This window comes from Melozone crissalis, unplaced genomic scaffold, assembly GCF_028551555.1.
Source record: "Melozone crissalis strain CALT ecotype California unplaced genomic scaffold, PUWL_Pcris_2 ptg000009l_1, whole genome shotgun sequence".
NCBI classification, from domain to species: domain Eukaryota; kingdom Metazoa; phylum Chordata; class Aves; order Passeriformes; family Passerellidae; genus Melozone; species Melozone crissalis.
The window spans coordinates 11,518,725-11,538,801 of record NW_026535787.1 but is presented as its reverse complement, the minus strand read 5'-3'; the positions used below and the strand labels follow the sequence as shown (position 1 = coordinate 11,538,801).

At 41.1% G+C, this 20,077-nt stretch overlaps 1 protein-coding gene across 2 annotated transcripts in view; it reads left to right on the top strand.

Moving 5' to 3' along the window:
• NRIP1 (nuclear receptor interacting protein 1) overlaps positions 1-17,854 on the top strand; it is a 69,826-nt gene extending 51,972 nt beyond the window's left edge. For both annotated transcript variants that reach the window (XM_054270406.1, XM_054270407.1), the window contains one exon: positions 12,449-17,854. In XM_054270406.1, coding sequence (XP_054126381.1) covers positions 12,808-16,296 — 3,489 coding nt within the window. In that variant the 5' untranslated portion in view covers positions 12,449-12,807 and the 3' untranslated portion in view covers positions 16,297-17,854. The remainder of the gene's footprint in view (positions 1-12,448) is intronic.
• Positions 17,855-20,077: the final 2,223 nt, after the last annotated feature.

Below are 20,077 nucleotides of genomic sequence, written 5' to 3'. Positions count from 1 at the left end.
GGCTCTTGTTGACTGCTGAATTGATCAGAAGTACTTTTTGCTAGCTGTTATGTTTATTGTTGTTGCTGTATTGGCTGGTTGTTTGCTCCTGTTTGTCATTACCCCCTTTTAAAAGACAGCACCCTTGAAGTGCTTTCCATTTGGATCACTGTGTGGAAAGATGCCTGTTCCAGCTCTCCAAAGAGGAATGGATAAGAGCTGGATTGCAGATATTTTCTACATGGTGTCACAGCCAAAAGCACCACTGGCTGCTAACAGCAGCCTGCACATCCCTGCTGCTCAATAAATGGGGGATTTGATCCAAAGTTCAGAACAAGCAGAAACCTCTTGCCTCTGCAGGTTTTGTGTGTAAAGAGTGTGAGCTTGTATCACCCAAACCCACAATGGCTGCTGGCTTGTTTTATCAAAGGTTTGGTTGTGAAGATTAAAGAGGGTTTTTATAGTATAAGCTTGAGAGAAGACTTGCCGTGACACTGAATGAACAGTTACTCACTGTAATGCAGCTCAGTTAAAGCAAAGGCTTTTTCATGTGTTTGTAAACTTTAAAAAAAAGCTATGTGACTCCAAATAAACTTGCTGTAGGGTTTCACATTTTGGGCAGCTGTACTGCTAATAATGATATGTTTCCTAGCAATGTTTTTAGTTGTGAAATGTCCTCTATACACATTTTCATGTGTGCTTGGTTGTCAGAGTAAGCTGCTGATTTGTGGATTTGGAAGGATCTTCTGCTGGGTTGTTGTAATCATTGTCTGATTTACTTTCTTTTATTTTCCCTTTCTAACTCTTCAATGCAGTGAGAAGCTTTATCAGCTTTTCACAAACTAGGAAGGATAGAAATTCGGCTTGGAAAAAGAAAATAATCAACTTCCCCTTTTCTCCCATTTTGCTGAAAGCGCTTGCAGAAGGGGGACTAAGGAAGAGCAGAATTGTACTGCCCTGAGGTCTACAACTTAAATCAATTTGATCTTAAACCAGTGACTGTTTTAGGGTCTGATGAGTCACTATCAGAGTTAAAAGCACCTATACCACAGTGCTGAGAAGCTGGCATCCCAGGCTCCAGGAGTGATTTGTATCTGGCCCTAGTAGCTCAGGCAGTGCTATACCTTAAAAGGGTGACAACCTAATTCTTGTGAAGGATATTTTCAAAAAGGAGACAAGTTTTTAAACCTTTTTTTTCCTATCTTTTTTTCATTTGAGGCCTTTTCATTAGTAGCTGAGACAACCCAGTCATACAGGCAGAGAGCTGCAAATGTACGAACTCTGCAAAAATGGAGGAAAATCAGTAAACAAAAGTTTAATAGCTGAAACAAGGTGCAGGAGGGTATGTGATGGTGTGAAGGTTTTACTGGCAATGTCCAAGATGCCCACATACTAGTGAGCTAGGTCACCCCAAATGGGTTCCAGTAAAAGCTTTAATATTAACACAGGCAGTCGTAGTTATAGACATCTCTCTGTCTAAATATAAATTGCTCCCACTCGTGTCTAGACTAACATCAGAGCAGTGCTGGTGTTGAGAGGGGGGGTTAAGAATGAAGAGTACAAGCCACACTATTCTTTAAATTGCTGCCTATTACAATGAGCATGTAAACTTTGTGCCAGCAGTGCATTTTGAATGCCGTGGTGTCACCCCAGGCACCTCTTGCTCGTGTTCAGGCATCAGGAGGGTGCGTGTGGCAGACGTGACCTGCAAGCTGAATATCTCCTGCATGTGTTTAAAGCTTGGAGAATGTATCAGTGCGTGGATGGATGGATGGATAGATCAGTAAATTACTTTCATTGCTGACTATTTTCAGCAGCTGAGTTTTAATGAGTCTTTCAACTGTTGCTACTGTGTTTAATCTGCTCACTTACTCAGCCTTCAGCATTAGAGAGTCTTTCTAGGAGGTAAATGTTGTCCTGATTACAGAAGAGGTTAGTTTGATTGTGTTCTGCACAGACCTTGAGGTTTTTTTTTTGTTAATTGAGAAATATATGCTGTGCACACAGATAATTAGGATAAATAATCAAGTGTTGCGCTTGGAAGTGCACACCCAAATATACAATTGTTATATATGATAAATGTCTTGAACTGCTGCAAGTTAAAACCTGAGGTCCTGATTCTTTAGCACAGGTCTTGCTATGTGTCTGAGTGGGTTTTACAATTTAATTTGTAATGTAATGTGTATTAGCAATGGTTGAATAGAGGGAAAAGGATGGCAAAAAGTATCTTTCACTTCCTTTTCATTTAACATAAGAGCTTTTCCTTAGTTTATTTGCTGTGCTGCCTAATAGCTCTTATCAAAATAAATAAGGACAGAGCAGCTGCTCTTAAATGTAGGGAATGCTTAAAACATGCAGTGTAGCAATGTGAAGAAAACGAAGTGTAGTGGTATTTCTGGTAAGTCTGAAAAAAAAAGATGCATCCAGGAGCTTTGATCAAATGCCAGCTCTTACATCAGTCCTCTTTGTAATCTTTCGTGCTGATCTGTGACCTTGACCTTGTGTTTGTGTTTGTATGTCAAATCTATTTTAGGGATGGACAAACTAAGTTCAGTTTAATAGGATTTAAACTCCAGCTTCACAGGGTACCTTAGTAAAATATAAAAATTAAAATATTTGGGTCAGTAAAGTTTTCAGTCATCTTTTAAAATTTCAGTGGGTGTGAAGACATTGACTTTGTTGTTCTTGGGAAATGATTCTGACAAAGACATCTTTAGCTCACCAATAAACTCTTCTAAATTCAGCATGGACCTTCTGCATGGAGATGGGGTTTTCTCTCCAGCCATCTCACCAGTGGCTGTGCTTTAGTTTGTCGTTGAGTGAGGTTCAGCACTGAAAGTAGTCCCTGCTCTTTGTCCTGCCTCATGCCACTTGTAATCCCATGTTTCCACGGGGAGAAGTGCAAAAACAGATCCTTGGCAGGATCTGTGGGGTTTCTCTGGACTGTGACGAGCTCCTCAGCCTGGCTTGCCTTGCAGGAGCTTTGTGCCACGTGCGCTCAGCAGATTCTTGAGCACAGCCCTTATTTTGAGCACGAGCAAACAGGGCAGCAGAGGTGGTTGGTGTAACGCTGGCACTTTGGGCATGTGGGTTCATAAAGCCTTAGTGAGGTTGTTGGTTTCAGGGGCGTTGTGAAATAGGGTCCCAAATTAGCTAATACTTGTGTGCAAGTATGGAGTAATAGATTTATTTTTAACAGGTCTTTTATTTCTGGGCTAATGTTATTTTATGTAGAAAATCACATGCTTTCCTCTAAAATCAGTCACACATCTATGTTACTTTGTTTTGTATTATTTGGCATAATAGAGTGTTTTAACTCTCTTGACAGTAATGGAACAAGCAATAATAATAAGTAGCTTTATTTTTTTTGCTATTGCAGTTGTTTTCTCCGTGAAGAACTCATTAAAAACAGATATCAAATGTTTCCTTTCCACAAATTTGTGATGGCATATTATTTTCTTGAAATGCATGGCACCATTATCAACATAAACTTTAGGAAATTATTTCAAAGTGTATGTCCTTACAGTGAAGGATAGTTAAACACTTCCCCTTACCAGCTATCCATTGTTTTTGCAATGCCTTTGTGGCAGTAAATGTTATTTTCACTGGTTTTGAGTTAAGTTGGTATTTTAATTATTTTCATTTGACTCATGGCTAGAGGTGAGGTCCTGTTCTTTATGTGTGAGGGTCAGATGATCGTCTGTATACATTTATATGTCCAAGTCCTTTTAACATTTTATTTAGGGATTTATGCTGTGAATGTTTTTAGATTAACTCTGGCATCCTGATAAGGACTCTTTGTCCTTTTATCTTTACAGGATGTTGTGAGCCTCTTCTCCCAAACCTTCTCCCAAGGTTTCACTAAGGCTGGTTCTTACATTTTCTCTTGAATTTTGCTTCGCTTCATTGCTGTTTTGGAGAGAAAAAAAAAAAAAATTGAACTGAGCTAGTAGATACCATCTTGCTAATGCAGATTTTTCCTTTCACACTTAAATGTAGATATATGAACCTTTTCTATGTCCACAACAACCACTGTAAACATCATCCACAATAAGCTGAAACCTCCTATTAAAACAGAAGCTGTAGTGTCCCCTCCACTCACTTTAAAAACAAACAAACCCAAACCACAAATCATCTGGGTCTCTAACATGGTTTTATGGGGGTTTTACATGTAGTTGAATGCTATGTGACTGTGATCCTGTATTTCACCTTGCCTGGAATTCCTATGTATTTGTGTTCAGCTAGCTGAAACCTATTCTGTTGAGAACTCTACAAAGTGGCTTTCATTCATAGCCATGAAATGCTTGGTCCCAAATGAAACATAGCTATTACTGTCAATAAAATACTGTACATTACTTTTTAGTCCTTTGTTGCACTCTGACATCTGAAACCCATTCTTGGTTAAAATAACATAAAGTGACTTAACATATGCCAAACCACCTAACATAGTTGTTCCAAGAAATACACCATTTTAGGTCACTGCTATCAGTAAATGCCTGTATCTTTAGATCCCTCCAACAAGCAGGAGGTCAGAGTTGTGTGGAAATGCATTATCTGCATGCATTGATCATAACTCAAAAGCATTACCCAGGAGAGGACATTGATTTCTTCAGTGTATATTAATCACACTTCATTCCTGGGGAGCTGATGTAGAGTTAAATGCATAATCAGTGACTTGGTTTTGTAGGTGTCAGGGGGAATGGAAATCTGTTTGAGTTTCCTTTTAATTGCTTATTTATAGGCAAGTGGTTTACCAAACACTGGAAGGGGCATATATATTGTTGTATGTTGTATATTGTCCTCCTCTGCTCTGAAAACAAGTCTTTGTGTAGATTTTCGTATATTTTTTGCTCTTGGTCTCTTGAATTAGAAGACTCAATTAGCCAATAGCCTTTCTGCTCACTATTTCTGAGCTTGGATCAACACCCTTTCCCACGTTAGTTGAGATTCAGTGATACGTGCTATTTCTGGATCCCTGTCCTTAATGGATGTGTGATGGGGGTGTAACTTCTCTGCATTATCTTTTAGTTTCTGCCCTTTTTGTTTTCAGCAGCAGAAGACCATTGAGCAGTGACTCATGGGATAGGTTTAGGTGTCAAATACTTGATTCCTTCACAGGTGGTGTCCCTAAGTTGAATGTCTGTTCTTCCTCATTCCCTACGATTAGCAAAAGCTTGGCAGAGAGTGTGTTTCTGAGTTCATGCCTAGAGTGTTAGCAGGCCATAATCAACAAGTGAACTCCAAGATGTCCTTTACAGTGCCATTAGAGAACAAAATATAAATATTCCTCCAGTACTATTTGTAAGAATAAATACATGAGCCTGAGTCTGAGTAAGGAATTGACTGAAATGTCTGTGAAACACCAGCAAATTATATGAACAGCGTGGGGTATTCTGTATCTAGGAGTGATCATTTCTGTGATGCTCTGTTCTTGTGCTTGTTAGAATAAGAAATATGTACTTAAGGTAGGCTGAGCTATTGCTGGAAGAGTGTCACAGCATGAAAAATGGCCAAGCATTTTCATCTCTGAACTTTGCAGCAGGAGGTTTTGATGAGCAGGCCACATTTGGATTAAGCTGTGTATGGTGCTTAAGTGTACCTGTAAACCTTGGAGAGGTGAACCTAAGGCTTTCACAAACTCAACTTTAATGGCAATTGTCTGCTCCCCATTTCCTCCTTCCCATGTACTTCATCTCTTTTGGGGGTTTCGTTAGGTTTGGGATTGTCTTGGATGAGGGATTTTTTTATTTCTTAGGTAGGGTTTTGCTTGGTTGGTTTGGCTTTTTGTTAGTTCTTTTTATTTTCATTTTCAGATTCTTTCCCTTTCCTTACTGGTAGCTTTATGAAGTAAGATATAAAACCAATGTAACTTATGGAGAAATGTCTGCCTGTGGCCTTCTCCAAGCTGTGCACCACGATCTAGAAGATGGCTTGAGAACCAGCACTGGATGAGTCTCAGTGTAGCCAGCAGTGCTCAGAACTTGTGTTTTCCACGGAGCAAAGCTTTTTCACAGAGTTTGAAGTGTTCCTCCTTGCTTGCCTCTCCTGGCAGGGTGCACAGCCTCGCCTTGCTGCCTCTCCAGGCAGCCCCCTCTGCGTGGGAATGGAAATCTCCCTGACATTTCCACACCTCCTTCCAGCACATGCTGGAAATGTCGTGTTCCCCCTTGATATACATTACATACTATCCCAAAGCTCCTCGTTGTTGTCATGGGGTGGTGTTCCATGGTCGGAGTGAGTCACAGATTCCCGCACTGGAGAATCCCATGTGAAATCTGAGGAGTGGAGGGACACTTGAGATGAGGTGGCTGAATCCCCCTTTCCACGCCCCAAATGGAATGTGTAGGAACAGCCTCCCTTTCCTTATGTGCCTCTGGCTCTGCTATTAACAAGAGTAATCAGCATTTACGTTTTAGTGGTCTCTTAAAAGCTCGAGTAAATTTAAATGGTCTCTACCACGAGAACTGTTGGGGTATTTTCTTCCCAACTCAGTTGTAGGTTTTCTAACATTTCAGTCCAGTGGTCTGTCAGGTCTTGTTCTCAGAGGAGAAACTGTGTCTTGTGCCTGCTGTGCTCTTGGTTCTGTGTTTCTGTCGATTTTGTGTGACTTAAAGATTCAGTTACTGAGGATTTGTGGGTGAACTGCAATTCAGTTACTTAGAGTTTTCATAAAACGGTAGATATTGCATTCTTTTGAACTGTTTCATCATCTCTTACAGAATTGGTTTGATCTAGTATTTTTCAAAATGCCATTTCTGAAACTGCTAAAATAATCAGAAGGTTTGATCATGCTGGTTTGGGTCTGATTCCTTCTACACACCCCATCCTGCTGCTGCCCCATCCCCATAGTGAAGAAAACACCTTTTCTGTTGTCTAAAACCCAAAGTCAGGTCGGAGCTGGGTTTGGCAGCACACAGTTTAACAAAACACAGGGGAAAGGCTTTTCCACTGCCGTGCTGGTGCAGAATTTGGCTGTGAAGCCGTGGCTGCTGCTAATCCTGCATTATCCAAGGGGTGTTTCACAGAGGGAGCGGCGCTGCCGTGTGCTCCGTGCCAGCCTGGAGGGAACAGCCCCAGCCAGGGATGGGGAATGCCAGCCCCGGTGGGGTCACAGTCTCGGGAGCCTCTTCAGAATTCCTGGCAGCAGCAGGAGCTCCTGCCAGCAACTCGATTCCTCATGTGCCCTCTCCTGCCTGAGCTGTCTGAAAGGGATAGGCTGTCCTTCCCATGTTTAAAATGTCTTTTGGAGTCAGTCAGCAGGCCTAGGAGCAGTGAATTATGTGCCAGGCTCCTGGGAAGAAGCTTATTTTTGCTTTCTCAAACCGATACCCTGCAGTTGTAGGAGAGCAGCCTGATTCATTTCATTTAAATGAATTAGTTGTAAAAAAATAAGCTTCTGGATTCCCAAGTTCTTTGGAGTGCAGGTGTGGGAGAATTCACCCACTTACTGCTGAGTTTTGCTCCCCCATCTGATCATTTCTGCCTTTCTTTTTTTTTTTTTTTTTTTCTTTTTGTCTTTTTCCAAATTACATTTGCAAAAGGAACCTTCAAAATGTCTTGGCTGCCTGAATCAAAACTGTGAAGAGGTCTCAGCTGCTCCATTCATCTGAACAGATTTCTGACACAAATAAAGCGTGGATTTTGGAAAGCAAAGCACTTAAACACTTGATTCTCTTAAAGCACGTGCTCAAGTGCCATTGAAGTACCTGCTCTTGTGCAGCTCTGTGCATTTGGTGCCGGGGTTGTTGATCAGGGCTGTTTCCCTGCTCAGAACCTTTGCAAAAAGAGCCAACTGAAGACAGAAGTGCTTTTTACCAGCACTCTGAAAGCATCCTTCCTGCTAAAATCAAAGGTGTGCAAATTGAGCTTAATAACAAAATTATTCTAGGACAGCAAGTCTCATTACCCCCACTCATTCTTAGTTCACTGCAAGATTCTGCTGCAATTCCCAGTGCATCCAGGATTTTTTTTTTTGAGATCCTAATTTCATTGTGCTTTTCAGCATTTCACTGCAGGCAGCCATAAGGATGAGGAATCACTTAAAATCCTGTGTTTTAGGTACTTAGTGCTGGTACTGGAGCTGCTGAGTAACACACAGCCTTTAATGTATTTATCCTCAATTGTCTTTCTGAAGTTCCCATCTATTATTACTCCATCTGGGAAAACAGGGTACAGAGAAGTAAAACCAGAAGTCAGACAGCCTGTCTGCAGCACAGTGAGTAATTGGACCCCTGGATCCCAAGCTGCCACTGTAATCACTGTACTGCATTCCTCAAATCTGTAATAATTAAAATGACAGTCTGGGCCATTGGCTGATGTGGTGGGCTGGAGCCTGTGCACTTGGGAATATGAGAATAGGAAGTCAGTGAGGCTGGTAAGAGGCTTTTTCTGGCTCTTCCAGTAGTAGCTAAGTATTCCAACACCAAATTTATTAAATAACTGAAGATTTTTATTTCTCAGACTAGTCTGATTTTAGCTTTACAAATGCATGTTTTGATTCATCCCAGCTTAAAAAGGGAACATAAAATTGCTACAGGAGTTTAATAGTCATGAAAGAACTCTGAAATTGTACTTAATAAAAATGTTTTATCTGTGTGAACATATAATAATCTCCACCTCTATTAATCATTCTAACAATGTGCATGAGTTTGGGTAATGTGTCTTCTAATAAATGTTCATGTGGGCAATCTGCTGGCCATTGCCAGTTTCCTAAATGAATACCTTAATGGTTTCTGTAAGATTTTTTCCTACACTCTTGAATTGAAACTTCAGAAGAAGACACCTTGATAATACCAAGTTTTTTGAATTACCTAATAGATTATGTAACCCTTGTACTCAAATTATGTTTGTCTAGTGTTGTTAATTTACTGTGGTTCTCGGTTCCATTTAGCAAAAGGATTTAACTGCAAATGCTGGTTTGAGATATTGGGAAAATGTCTCACAAATGTGGTTTTGCTAGTTAAATTGTGAACTGTCCAGAATTTCTAAAATAGCAGGAAATATCTATTCGGTGAACTAAAAGTCTGCTGTTTGTTTAGAGTATCAGGTTTGCAGTTGAGGTTTTCATTCATTCAAAAAATTTGTTAAAAATCAAAAACAAATATTCAGGAGCAAAAAGCAATTGGTTCTGTTGTGCTTTAACATATTAGAAGCTGTGTTCTCAGATTTCATTATCTTCTACAGCAGTAATATGTGGTAAGCAAAGGATCTTGAAGTTTGTTTTTATTATTCCTTTTAAGTAATAACAACATATATCAATAATATCCTTTGTGGTGGATAAATATATTTATAGTTTGCAAATAAACAAAGAAAAACTTCAACAACTGCAAAAGTGGAATTAATTTTCTGGATGTATGCAGTTCAGTGAACATTTTAATATTCCCTTATTTTCCCTATACTGCCTACAGCTTCTCCTTAGGCACACTTTAAAAGGCTGAAGAACTGATTTCTCATGGTGTGCTTCACTTGGGGAGTGTCTCACCAGGTTACAGCGTTTGTGCTCTGGATTCTGCTGCTGCTTTGGTTTTGTCTAGGTAAATATGAGGCTTAATGAGCTGGGTTGCTGCTCCTGGAGGTTCTGCACAACAATCTGCTTTATTTCTTATGGCACAGATGTCTGGGAGAAAACAGTAGAAGTGACAAAAAAAAGACTGCATTTACAGTAGTTGTGGTCAGGAAAGCACATGAACTCATGAACTTAGCAATTTATTTTTTCATAGTAATTAAATATCATATTTAGGTCTAGAGAGTCTCAGATCTTAGCAGTTGCTTCGGCCCTTGCTGGGAAATAAGAAATTTGTTGGTGGGTGACTTCTCCTTTCTCTCTCTTCTGCCTTTTCTTTTAACTTTCTTTTCTTTTTCCTTAGCACTGCTCTGGTAATTTCTTAAATATTTAATTTAAAGAAAAAATATTAACATTTCAGTGGGTCCTGGGAAGTTCTTCTATACACTTTGTATGTATTTAGAAGGTAGCTGAATGGTCGCCTTAGTGTCCTGCTGAGCATTAATTTCCAAAGCTGCTTTGGATTTGTCATGACAACACCTCAGATGAACATTGTCATGCGAGATTTTAGCACTGTAAGATCTGTTACAGCCCTAAATCAAAAGAGGCTTTTTAAAAGCATTGCTGATGTCCTGTTCTAATGTGTCAAGTGCTTTCTAGATTTCATTATCTTTAAAGAAGCTTCTTTGCAGCAACCCGATTTCATTAAATTTATCAGTATTTCCCTAGCACTGGGTAATTAAAATAAAAGAATAAAATGAAAAAGGCAGCAGAACACTTCTTAGAATATTTATTGTATATAAACTGTACTGGCTACAAGTGTCATCTCCTGCAAGAGGCTTTTGGAGTACCTGAGGGATTTGCATAAATGCATTGTCTCTTTTGAAGTACCCAAAGGTGTGAGTAAAGTTGTATTGAATATTGGCTTAGTGATGCTTTTGTTTGGGGCTGTACCTTAAGGGTGTCCTGTAAGCCTTGCTTTTACCAGATTGTCAGAAATCCTGACATAATTTCAATTTTATTGTCTTCAGTGCAATACTTTTGGAAGCTGGAAAAATATATTCTCCAGATAAAGTGTGTTCCCAAATATTTGAGGAAATTAGTCGAATTGTATTGCTGTTCCTGTAGCTGAATATTTAATAGTTTTATTGGAAATCTTGGGGTTTTGGGTTTTTTTTTTAGGGATTTGTTATTTGTGACTTTTATTCTTTTTTTGGGTTGAAACTGTAAAAGCCCACTCAGAGGTACAGAGGTTTTTGAAGGAGCAGTAAGATGATCAGTCATTTTCAGTTAGCTGAATCCACATTTAAGTTCTTGCATGTTTGAAGGAGCACTGTGTCTTCCACAGGTAAATCTGAAAATGCTGGTTAATGTATTTCTGAGAGAAGTACTGAGACCTCAATAATAGCTAACAGCTTTGCATTTGATATTTAAATGCATAGATACACACGTTTACAATGCACTACTGGTTAGATTTTTTGTTTGGGTTTGGTTTTGGCTTCTTTTTTTAAGATATCTCCATTTTTAGAGTTTTTCTAGATGACTTAAAACCAAGGAAGGAAATATTTGCCCAGGGAGATTAAGGACAGTTAATATTACAGCTATTTAGTAGTTCTTATTCTTTACATTTTTAAGATCTGATTATTTTCTGACTTCTATTTGCCTGTAGGTTTTGAATTTAAAACTTGCTTCTGGGAAATCAATCATAAAATATTCATTCACTTTGAGGAGGCAAGGATTTCATCTGTGTACATCCCTTTTAAACTTGTAAATACAAATTTTCAATGGAGTTTTAGCCCATGAAAGCAAATTAGAGAGTTCAGTATGCAGAAGGACACTTACCTTTGCTTGTGTTGAATATTTATTTAGCCAGTTTAGTGCTGAGTGAGTGAAGGAGGATGCATGTGTGGTGTAATGGTCTCATTATTGAGGTGTGGTGACTGAAATGTTCCTGCTGCCATTGACCAGCCCTGTGAGTGAAACTGCAGGGATGCATCCAGCACAAGTGGCATTGCTGTGCATTTTAAAACAGCTTTTTATTCCACACTGCCCCATCCAAGGAGGTATTTAGTAGAGATATTACATGCTCTGGAAGAATAACAAGACTTCAGGGAAGAACTGGTTTGGTTTAGTTTTGGCATCGTGTGTTTCATGTACAGAAATAATGCAAAGGTGAAAATCCTCCAGGGAAGGGAGGATTTTGATGCCAGGATTTATGTTGCATCAGTAGCATAAGCAACCTCTTCCCCACTCTTATCACATGATTGTCCTAATAATTTGTGGTGTTTGGGTGTTGTAAGAACAGCAGATTTCACCCCTGTTGTGTTACCATACTGGATTTTGCATTGGTGCATTGGGCAGTGCTAACAACTTTGTTTCTACTTTCAGCAATACCATCCACCTGCCAAACAGAAATGTATCATATATATGGTGCTGTCTGTTCTGTTATTTCAGAACATATGCAACCTGAAATTAAACATTGACTTTAGGCCTGCCTTTTCCTATTAGTTCAGTTTAAGAGTGATAAGGCTGCATGTCCTGTGTATTTACATTTACAGAAGAAAAGTTCATGCAACTCTGAAGTAAAATTCAATTGATTTTTTTTAAACTGTGTTCAGAGTGATTTCAGATTTTCCTTCAGGTTTGCTGTTCCTTATTTTTAGCTGCAGAATAGTAAAGTTCAGTGAAAGCTTGTAGTAGCTGTGCTTACGATAAGTAAGCTTAATTTTTGTGTAAAACTTCATCTCAGAATTGTTTTCACAATGTTCTTTGAATTGGATACCATGTATTTTGTTCTTTATTTGATTTTTAGTTTCTTCTGGAATATGTGTTGTTTATGTATCCTGAATCTCTGCCTAAGACAGTGCATGGGGGGTTGGGTTTGGATTTTCTTTTAAGGAAAAAATGTTTTATGCAATCATATCTTAATCCTAAATGTTTTCTTTCTGTTTTGTGTTTCTGACTTAGGAATTTTATGTGCTTGGTGGAGATGGAAAAGGAAGAAAAGCAAGCTGGCCTCCAGAAGCAAGAAGGCAGCAAATATTTGATGGAACTGTTTTTCTGTGAAACCATGTTTTGAGTGTTCTCCTAGACATCGTCCATAAATATCCTAGATCTCAGCTGAGGATTGCTATGATTGGAAACCTGGCTCATCAAACAGTGTACACTGGGAGAAGCCTGCCTAGTATAATACATTTTCTGTTGTTTCTGAAGGTCTCTAAGAAAACACTGTAGACATCTACCTGTTATTAACCCTGCATCGTGATTGAGCAAAACTAGCCTTTGAAGTGAACAGAAACAGAGCCTTTTTGAAACTTTTATTGAACATGACTCATGGAGAAGAGCTTGGCTCTGAGATGCACCAGGATTCTGTTGTTCTAACTTACCTAGAGGGATTACTAATGCATCAAGCAGCAGGAGGCTCAGGTACTGCAGTTGACAAAAAGTCCACTGGGCATAGTGGGGAGGATCAAAACTTTAAGATTTCAGGAAATATATTTCCCAGCTGTCAGAGTAATGGTCCAGTTCTCAACACGAGTACGTATCGGGGATCCGGCATGCTGCACCTCAAAAAAGCAAGACTGTTGCAGTCTTCAGAAGACTGGAATGCAGCAAAGAGAAGGCGGCTGTCTGATTCCATCGTGGATTTAGATGGAAAAAAGGAAGCTTTGTTGGCTGGCATGGTTGAAAATGTGCCTAAAGGCAAACAGGATAGCACATTACTTGCCTCTTTGCTTCAGTCATTCAGCTCTAGGCTGCAGAGTGTTGCTCTGTCACAGCAGATTAGACAGAGTCTTAAGGAGCAGGGCTATTCTCTTAGCCATGATTCTTTGCAAGTGGAGAAAGATTTAAGGTGCTATGGTGTTGCATCCAGCCACCTGAAGACTCTGCTGAAGAAGAGCAAAGCAAAAGATCAGAAGCTGGACAACAGCCTGCCTGACATCACCAAGAACCTGCCCAAAGAGAGGTTTATAGAATCTCCTCATGCGGTGCAGGGCAGCCCCAAGGTGGTGAACGAGCCCCTGTCGTGTGCTGCGAGGTTACAAGCTGTTGCAAGCATGGTGGAGAAACGATCCAGCCCTGCTGCCTCGCCCAAGCCCAGCGTGGCGTGCAGCCAGCTGGCCCTGCTGCTCTCCAGCGAGGCCCACTTGCAGCAGTACTCCAGGGAACACGCTCTAAAAGCACAAAATGCCAACCAGATTGCAAGCGAGAGGCTTGCAGCCATGGCCAGGCTGCAGGAGAGCGCTCAGAAGGACATGGGCCAATTTGGTTTGGCCAAAGGAATGACAAGCCATCTCAATGGTCAGGCAGGATCGTCCCCCAAAGCAGTCCCTAGCAAAGGCAGCGTGGCACCGTTTCAGAGTTCGGTGGGAATCATGCACTCGCCTCCCAAAACTGTGGGATACAAAAGTACTGTGGAAAGGAGTAACCTGAAAACCTCTCCCAGCAACAGCTTGCTCTTACATCTGCTGAAAAGCCAGAACACCACCAAGCACGTGAAAGGGCGTGAGCAGAGTGAGAGAGCCAGCATTTTTGAAGACAGCAGCACACCGACAACTGTTGATGAGTATTCAGACAACAATCCCAGTTTTACAGAAGACAGCAGTGATGACGAAAGCTCCCATTCTAACTGTCTTCCTATAGACCTATCCTTTAAACAGAGGACAGATAAGCCAGATGCAGGTCCACCTGCATCGCTGGATAACCTCACTCAGTCCTTGCTTCGTAACTGGGATCCAAAAATTTCCTGTCCAGAGAGCAAGGAGGAGAAAGACACTCCGAAAGCTTCTAAGCTGAATCCCCACCAGAAAGTAACACTACTGCAGCTGTTACTTGGGCATAAGAGTGAAGAACAGGTAGACAAGAGTAACGATCCTCAGGGACCACACAGTACAGCTGATGTGGCAAAATTCACTGTACAGACTGGGAAAAGGACTCCTGTTGCTGACAGTCCCAGTGCCAACCGCATGACTCCGTTAAGCACTCCGCCCTTGCTGGCTTCCACAAAAGCAGACTCTCCTATAAACCTCTCTCACCAGTCAATGGCTGTCAAGCGCAGCTCGCCGCCCTATGCCTGCAGCATCCAGACAGACAGACTGATGAATTCTGCATCTAAGCACTTGATAGACCTGTCCAAAAGCAAGGAAATTCAAGGAGCTAAGCTGAGCAGGACTGATAGTCCCCAGAACTCGTCGGCGTTCAGCGCCAGCAAGCTGCTGCAGAACCTGGCTCAGTGCGGCATGCAGAGTTCCATGTCGAGTGAGGAACAAAGAGCTAGCAAACAGCTGCTGGCAGGGAACATGGACAAACCTGTGGGCTTGATTGATAGATTGAACAGCCCTCTGCTTACGAATAAATTGAGTATGCATGAAGAAAATAACAAAATATTCAGTTGTCAGCCCGCACCCGCTGAACAAGGACTTCCAGGTTCGGAAATAGAAAATCTCCTTGAAAGGCGCACTGTCCTTCAGCTGCTTCTGGGAACTCCCAATAAAGGTAAAAGTGAAAAGAAAGAGAGGGTGCTTTTAAGAGATGAAAGTTCTCAAGAACAGACAGACAAGGCTTTGAATGAGCAAATATTGACGGTGAAAATAAAAACGGAACCATCTGACGAATCAAATGTTCCTTATAATTCAAATGCACAACAAGTAAGAGAATGCAAGGTTAACAAATTCCAAGGGTTTGCTCATTCACTGCAGAGAAACACAGCTGCTTCTCCAGCATCCGAGGAGGTGAAATCTGAGCCTCTTTCACCTCAAGATTTCTCTTTTTCCAAAAATGGTCTGCTAAGTAGGTTGCTGAGACAGAATCAAGACAGTTACCCTGCAGATGAGCCTGACAGGAGTCACCGAAACAACGAGCTGACACACCTCGAATCCAAGAGTCTTTGCACAGTACCGAAGAAGAGGAAGCTTCATGCTGAGCCTTTGGAAAGCCCATTAAAAAAGATGAAAAGTAATGTGTCTGATGCTGGAAACAATCACGCTTCTCCTACCGAGGCGCTGTACGGGCCTTTGCTGAACCAGCAAGAACTGAAATTCAGCAGAAGTGATGCTGAATTTAAATACGGTGTAAGTCATGGTTCAAATAGTGAAACTGAAAATAGGAGTTGGTCTAGAGATAGTAAAGGCTTTAATGTGTTGAAACAGCTGCTTCTCTCAGAAAACTGTGAGAGAGATCTGTCACAACATAGGAATAACATACTAACAGAGGGCAAGAAAAAAGGAAGCAAAACCAGTGCAACAGTCAATAAACCTGAATTCACCATTTCTTCAGTAAGATCGTTGGTGGGAAGCCCCGTGCAGCAGAACAATTGTGTAGATCACAGAACATTTCAGTACCCCGTAGCAGTCAAAAGTCCGGCCAGCTCCCCCTTCCCCGAACACCTGGGGAGCACGGTGTCCAGGCTGGAGCCCGACCAGCTGAGCATGTGCTCCGTGCCCAGTGAGAAGGGCCCCATCAGATGGGTGATCACGGGCATGGACAAGAATGATTACGAGAAAGACTCCCCGAGACTGACCAAAACCAACCCGATATTGTACTACATGTTACAGAAAGGTGGCAGCTCTGTCAGCAGCCAAGAAGCACACGACAAAGAAATTTGGAATGAGCCTTCATTTACCGAGAGCTCGACTCGCGTTACAATCAAAGAGGAGTTGACATCTGAGCCGGAGCTCAAAACTCCTTTTAGTAACTTGAGAAGCCCTTACAACAGCCATATGGGGAGTAACACCTCTCATCAGCACGGTGGTGTGAATGGAGAAGTGCATGGACTTCTGGAAAAAGTGCGAACAATCAAAAAAGAGCCAGAATAAACTGCAGCCTCCTCAGTGAGTTTACAATCAGCGGTTTTGAATCTTTGTTAAAAAAAAAAAAAAAGAAAAATGAGTATGAACTTCACTACTGTATAAATTGAGCATGATTTTAAAAAACAAAAGCATGGTCTAATTGAAATGTTTTCATTTGATAAACTTTTTATTTTTCTGGTGATGTTATTTAAAATACATGTAGATAAAATTTGCTTTACAGTAGATTGTCACAAGGAAACTAGAAGGGTTGTAATTTGTACAAGACGTTTCTGTATGTATCAGATTAAGTTATGAGTACTCTTTGATCAGAGTCTTATTTGGATCTGCAAGCTTTTGGTATAACATAAAGTGTAAGCGTACAGCCTAGGTGGTGGTAATGCTGCGTTTCCTCCCTCCCTGTAAAATAATCCTTATTTTTTTGAAGCCTGAGCATAGAGACAGTGTACTTTTTTCTTTTTTTTTTTTTTTTGAATGTTTTAATATGTTTTGTGAAATTTTAAGAATAACTTTTAAGAAGTGGAGCAGTCCGTCCAAGGTATTAGCTCGTCATATTGGAAAGCCTGCGTCAGTGTTAATAATTGAAGTGCACTGAAATGTATTTTTTAGTGCTTCCAAAATTTGTATTGTTATTTTTAAATCTTGTTTGTGGTCCTGCCAGAATAGTGGTGTAAAATCTATTTTTCTTCCTTGCCCTGCTCTCAACAAATGCCTTCCTCAGAATTCTTAGCCATAGTTATGAGTTACTAGTTAGAATTAAAGGTTTTTTCTAGGTTTTTATAAAAAAAGGCAGATTTTCATGGGCTGTGCAAGTACTGCACGAGTCCTTTTGTCGGCACATTCCTGTCACTTTCCTGCCTAAAAGGGGAAAGCTAAAATGCCTCTTGGAGTAGTGTGATTGAGAAGGCTTAGTACATGTATTCAGTGAGGAAAATGCTGGAAAGCTTGTGAAGGGGATGAACAGAATTGTGTGTTCAGCACCATCCTGCTTCCCTGTGGAAGAACACCAACTGCACTAGAGCAGCACATCAGACTTCCACTCTAAGATGGAATAGGATTTTAATGAAAAATGTGTTGGCCTCTTCCTACAACCAGGGAAAAGAATCTATAATCTGCCAATATTTATTACTCTCTGAGCAGCTGATACATGGTTTAATGCACTACCCTTTCACTGCAGAAAATCTGGCTTTAGAATAATTTCCCAGGTAGCACTGAGGATAAAACTGTGGTTTTGTCATGTTCTGTAATGGATAGTGGGATATATCTGAGAAATCCTTCCCTGCCCTTTTCCTCAATCCCCACCTGTGCTGTGATTTGTAACATCTGGCAGTATCAGCCCGAGATGGGAGGAACTGAAAATTGCAGTCAGAGCTGAGACATCTTAGAAGAATTGCTGGCTGGGGAAGAGTCGTGTGGCTCTGCTTTCCCGTTAGCACTGTCAGTGTTAACTCCATTTGCAGCCCTTATTTCTCTGGGGGCAGGAAGAGGACAAAATCCAGCTCCTTTGAATTATGTGAATTATTGGCAAGAAGAAGTTTTGCTGAACTTTTTACTCCTCTAAAAAAAAAAAAAAAAAATGAAGTTCTCTGTGGCTTCGTGATTTCACAGATAATCCTCTCTGCCATCAGCAAGCAGCTAAGCAGTTGGCTTGCACAGATAATGAGAGCTGCACTCTGGTTTAATTTTGTCTGTTTTCACCCTTGCAGGCCAGTGACATGACAAAACTGCTGTTTCTGTGCATCCCATGCCTGCATAGCAGACATGAGTGACGGGGCATTTTGCTCTTTTCCATCTGGTTTGGTTTCCGAGATGCTTTTCCCAGACTCCTGGCTTGCTGAGGCAGAGCAGGCTGTTGTCCCCCTCTTGTCCCTGTCCCCAGCCCGAGATCAATTCCTCCTCTTTCCAGTGCAGTTCCTACTGAAAGGGACTTCTTCTGTCTGACAGCTGGAAAATGCACCACTATTCTGTTTTGCCCCCCTCTGGGGGATACCTTCTTTTAGGGAACACAAATATTTGGCAGTATCTGGTATAAAACATTCCCCCTGGTTTTTATGAGAAATAACAGAGCAATTTAAAGATATATTTTTATGTTACTTCGGTGAAGCATAATATATTAATGGGCTGTACAAAGAAGATTTATATTTTAAAACCTTCACACAAATCTAATATCATTTTAAATGTCATTGTCTGAATGAATAAAATTTTGTTTGTCTTTAATATTGCATTTATAAGTAGCCCAATGACAATTCAGACGTCTCATAGAATAATCATTAATGAGATAAAGTATATTTTGGATTGACAGTGAAACTGAATTCTTTTTATATGAGTCAACCCAGCAGAAATATTAAAAAGATGGTATTTGTTCCATCCATTAAATGTCTTTTAAAGTCTTAATTGATTATTTTTCTTGAAACAATGTGTATATAGGTAGGAAATATATACAATATAGAATAATAGATGGTCCCCAGACTAAATACAGGGCTATAATTTGCTTGAAGAGCTCCACAGAAAAATGCAGCGTGAGAGGATGTGGAATTATCTGTTGGAAAAAACTTTTCCAAAGCTAAGTTGAGATGAAGAGTGGGGAAGAGATTCTGACCCTAACAAAAAATAATACTGGAATCGAGCAATGTGCTGACCTTTGTATTTATTCTAGGGTAGTCTATTGTTATAATATATACTTTTGAACATTTAGTTTTGAAAGTTTTGTAAAACAGTTAAGTTAAAATTTTAACAGTTTGACCAGTTAAGGATTTAGCTTTCTTTTGAGTTGATGTTAACAAAAGGGTATTGCCATCCTCACAGACGTCAGTAAACCCTGATATACAAGAATTTAAGTTTGGGACATGGTGTTCATGGAAGAATCTTATCTCCTGTAGGCATTGCCCTCTCAAACAGCAGGTAACAAGAATGGGGCCCTTGGGAGAGGGCAGGACATGCCAAGGGAATGCTCAGTCAGCTGCTAGGAGGGCAACACCTGTTTCCTCCTGTATGGAATTCTCCAGTATCCCTGGCGTTACCCCTCCCTAGGGAAGAGAGGTCTTCTCTGGATCTACCCCATCCACATTTACAGCATTGACACCTTAGGACCAAAGGCTCTTTAACTGTTTTTTGTCTTGTATAGCATGGGTGAGTAAAAAGGAGTTGCTATTTCTTTCCTTGGGGACTTTTCCATCAGAGAAGAGGGGTGTGGGAGCTGGGTTTGTTGGTAGGGCTGGCCATGTTTTCCCAAGCAGCTCTAAGATCCCTGATTTCCACCAGTCCCTGCAGATGAACTGCAAACCAAGGTCATCTCCTGAGTAGCCCTCGGTACTCTCAGCAACTCCTGTTCCCTCTAGGTGTTCAGAGTACAAATTTGGAGCAAAATGGGGTCTTGGCAGATGTTGGCAGCAGCAGCTGTGCAGGCGGAGCAGTGCAGGATCAGGGGGTGCTGGTGTGGGATCTCCCCATCCAAGGAGCAGGGCGGGAAGGGAGGGCACATCCCAGGTACAGCCAGCACAGACTGGGGACAGCTGCCTCCAGCTCTCAGAGCAGGAGGAAGTGAGTTAGGGAATTGTGTCTGTGCCACACTGAGAGTGCAATGGCAGCCCCTTGGAGCTTTAGCCTGAATTAACTCTGCCCGCCTTGGCTGGGAGGGCTGGGGCTGCAGCTGGAGCTGTGAGACCCCGGTGCCTTGCTGGAGGGGCGTCAGCAGCGCCTGCATTTGGGGATGGACTCGGAGCTGCCACGCAGATTGGCCTTTTCTTTCCAGAGGGAAGTGTCTGGCACTCAGATATCCAGGTCCTAGTGT